The sequence below is a fragment of the Gossypium hirsutum genome, chromosome D09 (assembly GCF_007990345.1).
Source record: "Gossypium hirsutum isolate 1008001.06 chromosome D09, Gossypium_hirsutum_v2.1, whole genome shotgun sequence".
Taxonomy (NCBI): Eukaryota; Viridiplantae; Streptophyta; class Magnoliopsida; order Malvales; family Malvaceae; genus Gossypium; species Gossypium hirsutum.
The window spans coordinates 47,183,556-47,188,297 of NC_053445.1; the positions used below are offsets into that span (position 1 = coordinate 47,183,556).

A 4,742-nucleotide genomic window follows, 5' to 3' on the forward strand; every position below is an offset into this window, starting at 1 on the left:
ACATGTGAAGAACTCTAACAGTGAAAAAGCATACAATTTTTTATTAATTGATTTTATTTTTATAATGTTCCGAGAATTTCAAAGTTAACGATATTATTTCGAGAATATAAGTAGTAAATTTCTCGAGAGAATAAATAAATATTATTTGAATAATATTAGTAGAATTAAATTAGACATCAAGAAAAAGTATTAAAGGTGATAAAAATATAAATTACAATTTCGGGTAAGGACTATATTAAAATTGAAGAGAAATATAGACTTAAAATGTAATTTTACTACATATTTGAGTGGAAGGTGAGTTTTGATATTAGCCATTAAAAACTAATAACAATTTAAGTAAGAAATATGTGACACATAAATAGCTAGGTGGCAAGTGAAAGAATTGTCAAATTTCTCGCCTTTACGTGGTGCTATTACATGGTGGGGGGAGACGTTTCTCATGTTTTAGGCAACTTGAAAGAAGAAGAAAACTTGCTAAAACCTTAACATATTGATCATTACTTCATGAAAATACTACCTTAAATTTTAGTATAGAATTATAGTAGGTTTGGATGGACGGTGCGTTTACCTGTAGTTAATGTAAAAACAGCGATAGTGATGATATTAGATACTATAGTGATACTACAATGTGAGACAAAAAAACAAACCAAATACACCTCACTGCACCCCACTGCACCCCACCACCCATCCAAACCCAACCTTAATCACTAAGACTTTGCTTGGTAGAGTATAAAGAAAATTAGAAGGATGGAAAAATGAGGGTAGAAAAACAAGAAAAATGAAAAACATAAATCTTCTTTCAATAGGCGTGCTTGGTAGGAATGATGGAAAATGAGTAGAAAATTTCGAGAGAAGAAAATTTCATCCATTACTTAGTAGAGTTGAAAATAAAAGAAAAGAAAATATATTTGAAAATACATAATTTTGAACTAATATCCACATATCTCTCTTTTTCTTTCCTCTAATCATTCCAATTTGAAAAGATAAATTTTTATGCATTAGGGTGGAAAATGCTCATCCATTCCATTTTCTTTCTCTCACTTTTCTCCCTAACAAAGTTCATTTAAAATTTATTTTCTTTTCATTTTTTCATTCTCTTTTCTCATCCTTTCATTTTTTTTTACTCAACTAAGCACAATCCAAATCACCTAATGTTGTTTGCAATTAAAAGAGGGTGAAATTGATTAAGGGAAGCTAAGTTTCTACTAGTTAAAGTGATAAGGAAGCAAGGTATAAGAAATGTTAGTTAAACAAGCATTCTTTATTCGAACTTATATTGCTAATCTTATGTTATAAGATGGTGACAAAAAAATTTGTGTGTATATATAGTGAAGAGAGAAATGTAGAGAATGGTTATGGAGGATGGTAAGGTGCAACTAATAGGAGATTAATGAACAAGTGTTACAAAATTTAGTTCATCTTAATTCTCGGTAGTAATGGAAACTTTGTTGTTTATGGAATTGTGGTTGAATTATATGTTGTATTAAGTTATATGAAGGATTATAGGTTTTTATAATTTTTAAATTTAAATTCAGATAATAATATTTAAATTTAATGTAAATAATAAAAGAATTTAAAAATTAAAGCAGAATTTGAATTCAAGTATTACAAAAAAAAAAAAAACGGTACACATATCCGACCTACCGTGATCCCTAAAAAGAAGCCATGCAAATATTCTTGCTCCCCCGCCTGGCCTCCAAGTAGGAAAAACAAAGGTTTCATTGCAGTTGGGGGAGGAAAATTCTCAGATCTCTTGCCCTGCATCGCTGAGATTTACAATTGTTTGGTTCCCCAAAGTCCAAGAAGAAAATGAGTGAAGGCTATGTTGACTCCGTTGTAGCTTTAATTTAATGCCCGATGGCCTTCTGAGTGGATGACTCAGAACCTGTTTTAGGCTGATCTAAAGCTGAAGAATCCATTGCAAAAGAATCGTCGGGGGTGTGTGCCGGACTTAACACACTGGCATTTAAGAACGGAGGTTGTTTTGGACAAGGAATTTCACAATGTGCATTGGTTAGCATTTGAAGAACGTCATGCATGGATGGTCTTATTGCAACTGAAGGTTGAGTGCACAAAAGCCCAACTAGTAGCACATTAGATGCCTCCCTTTCCTCAAACTTGCCTTCTAACCCAGGGTCAATTGATTGTGTAATGTGGTCTGCCTTGTATTGCTTCCAAACCTGATTGAAAAAGCACAGTATTAAGAGCCCCTCTATCCATGTTCTATAGTTTAAACATTAACATTAAAGATATCTGCTTGTAAGAATAATGGATATCTCACCGAGTACAAAATTGAACTTGAACCCTCCGAGAAAACACTGTTTTTCCGACCAGTTGCAATCTCAAGAACTAGCACCCCGAATCCATAAACGTCTGCTTTCTCTGTTAGTTGTCCCCGGACAAGGTATTCTGGAGCCATGTATCCTCTGCAACACAGATTAAAAGTTCATAGTTGTATCATATCATATCATATTGTTATATGTTTGTTTTGATTAGAAAGCAAGTCTCAGTGATTTTGCATTTATTTATCTTTTTGCACCAAAACTAAGTATCTTACAGTGTCCCTGCAATTGCAGTACTGACATGGGATTTATCCGAAGCAACGCAACGAGCAAGTCCGAAATCAGCAATCTTGGGAGAGAGATGCTCATCGAGGAGAATGTTGCTGGCTTTGATGTCTCTGTGAAGGATTTTCACGCCAGAACCTCCATGAAGATATGCCAGCCCTTCAGCTGTTCCACATATGATGTTGAACCTCTGGGACCAGCTTAGAATATATCTTTTGTCCTTAGCTGCATCAAATAATCATAATAAGAGTGGAAAATGGAGAAATGTATCAAATGATAATAAGGAAATTTAAGTTTAGAAAGCATGCACTTACAGAAAAGGATTTGATCGAGGCTCCTATTAGGCACATATTCATAAACAAGAAGACTCTCTGGACCTTCAATGCTGCATCCTAAAAGCCTTACAAGGTTCTTGTGTTGAATTCCACTGATCAAATTTACTTCATTAAAGAACTGATCCACCCACTGCCGAGTATTGAAGAACAATCTCTTAACTGCAACAGCTTCTGCGTTAGGTAGGACTCCTTTGAACACCGAGCCTGCTCCTCCTTGGCCTAATTTCATTGATTCATTGAAATTATTGGTTGCCTTTTCAAGCATTTCATACTTGAAGTTTAAACTAGTCTTGAGTCCGGTGGCCGGAAGGGCATCTAGACCAGTCACCTCTACGAGAAATCAACAGAAAATAGTTAAACAAGTAAAAAAGGTTCAAATTTCAATCATTTTGCTTTATATGATATATGTATATATATACCTTCTTTTGTTCTGGATAATTTCTTGTAGCTTACAAAAGCACCAACGACAGCAAGCAAAAGGAATGTAGCTCCAGATAAAGCCACTCCTAGGGTGACCCAATCTGTAAACCCTACAAACACAAATTACAAGAATCACTATCCAACATGACAGACAACATAGATAAAGAAGAAAATCAATGTGGGCAGCAAAATTTACCCTTTTTTTCCACCGTTCCCGAACCATGATCAAAGAATCTATTGGTTGAATACCTCATATAACACCCAGTAAACAAAGCCCGGCCTTCGGCTGCTGGGCCACACTCCCTCAGCCGCATCCCTGCATCGGTGAGGCACTTATCGCAAGCTTGTTTATCGATGGTTTTCCAACACTGAGCCAAGGCGTAAACGGTTACCACCCCACCTTTCACTTCGGTTGTCCCATATCCATTTTTCCGCAACGCAGCCTCCTCGACGTTCAAAATCACATGATCTAACTTACTTTGAAAATCCTGAGACATGTAAGTGTCATTGGAATCACCTGTAGGGGAGCCACAGGTGACGTGATCATACTTTGGATCAACCCCTTCGTTGTAAAAGTTATAGTGATCGAAACGATGGAAGCATTGGTCGAGATAGACCCGGCCAGATCTGGCAGGAATGCATTGTTGGAGTTTTTCTTGGGATGTTTTGAAACAAAGTTCACAATCGTCAGCATTCACATCTTGGTAGCATTGGGCTAATCCAAAAATATTGTACTTCGGATCTTTCTTAAACACGGTTCCCCAACTTTTAGAAGACACGAGTTCCCACAATGATTCCATGGCTTCATTAACTTTGTGACCAAAGTTGTCCGACGTTTGGTTGTTAGTTCCACATATAAGGTGGCCTTCAAAGGACAAGGAAGGGAAAAAACATGAACAAAATACCAAAAACATCCATATTGTTTTTATGTTCCAAGGATATGGGATTGATAATCGCATCGAATTCTATCTCGGTTGTTGGTGCAATTTTTATGAACACATCGAAGGTTACCAGTTGTGTTGTCTTCTCTTGTCTTCTCTCCTATCCTACCCCTCTCTCCCTGTGTTGTTCGGGTAAATATGGGTGTGGGGATGGAGAGAGGATTTTGAAGCCCAAGGCTAGGGAGGTATGGAGTCGTTGTTGTGTGTACGAGGTATGATGTCTGGTGCTTTTTGCATGCATAAGGGAAGATGGTTTGTTTTGTTTGTCTTTATTGTTTCGGGGAGACAGAAAGATAAAAATGCAAGAATCAAGAACTGAATTTCGTTTCTCTTTGTTGTTTTAAGGCCATTTTTAGATAACTGATTCATGGCATTTCGCTGTAATGTAACCCTTGCGCCAACGTTCCATATCAGCCTTCAGCCGGCAACGTGGGTCGACTTCCACAACTGCCCCGCCTTGCGGGACAGCCAGCTTTGTT

General features: G+C 36.9%; 1 protein-coding gene across 1 annotated transcript; it reads right to left on the reverse strand.

Moving 5' to 3' along the window:
- Positions 1-1,580: 1,580 nt before the first annotated feature.
- LOC107890896 (cysteine-rich receptor-like protein kinase 1) lies at positions 1,581-4,742 on the reverse strand. The gene is made up of 6 exons (XM_041101030.1): positions 3,519-4,742; positions 3,322-3,432; positions 2,882-3,232; positions 2,558-2,792; positions 2,282-2,426; positions 1,581-2,180 (listed from the first exon to the last, which is right to left on the reverse strand). The coding sequence occupies exons 1-6, from the start codon at positions 4,279-4,281 to the stop codon at positions 1,848-1,850; spliced, it is 1,938 nt and encodes a 645-aa protein (XP_040956964.1). The 5' UTR covers positions 4,282-4,742; the 3' UTR covers positions 1,581-1,847.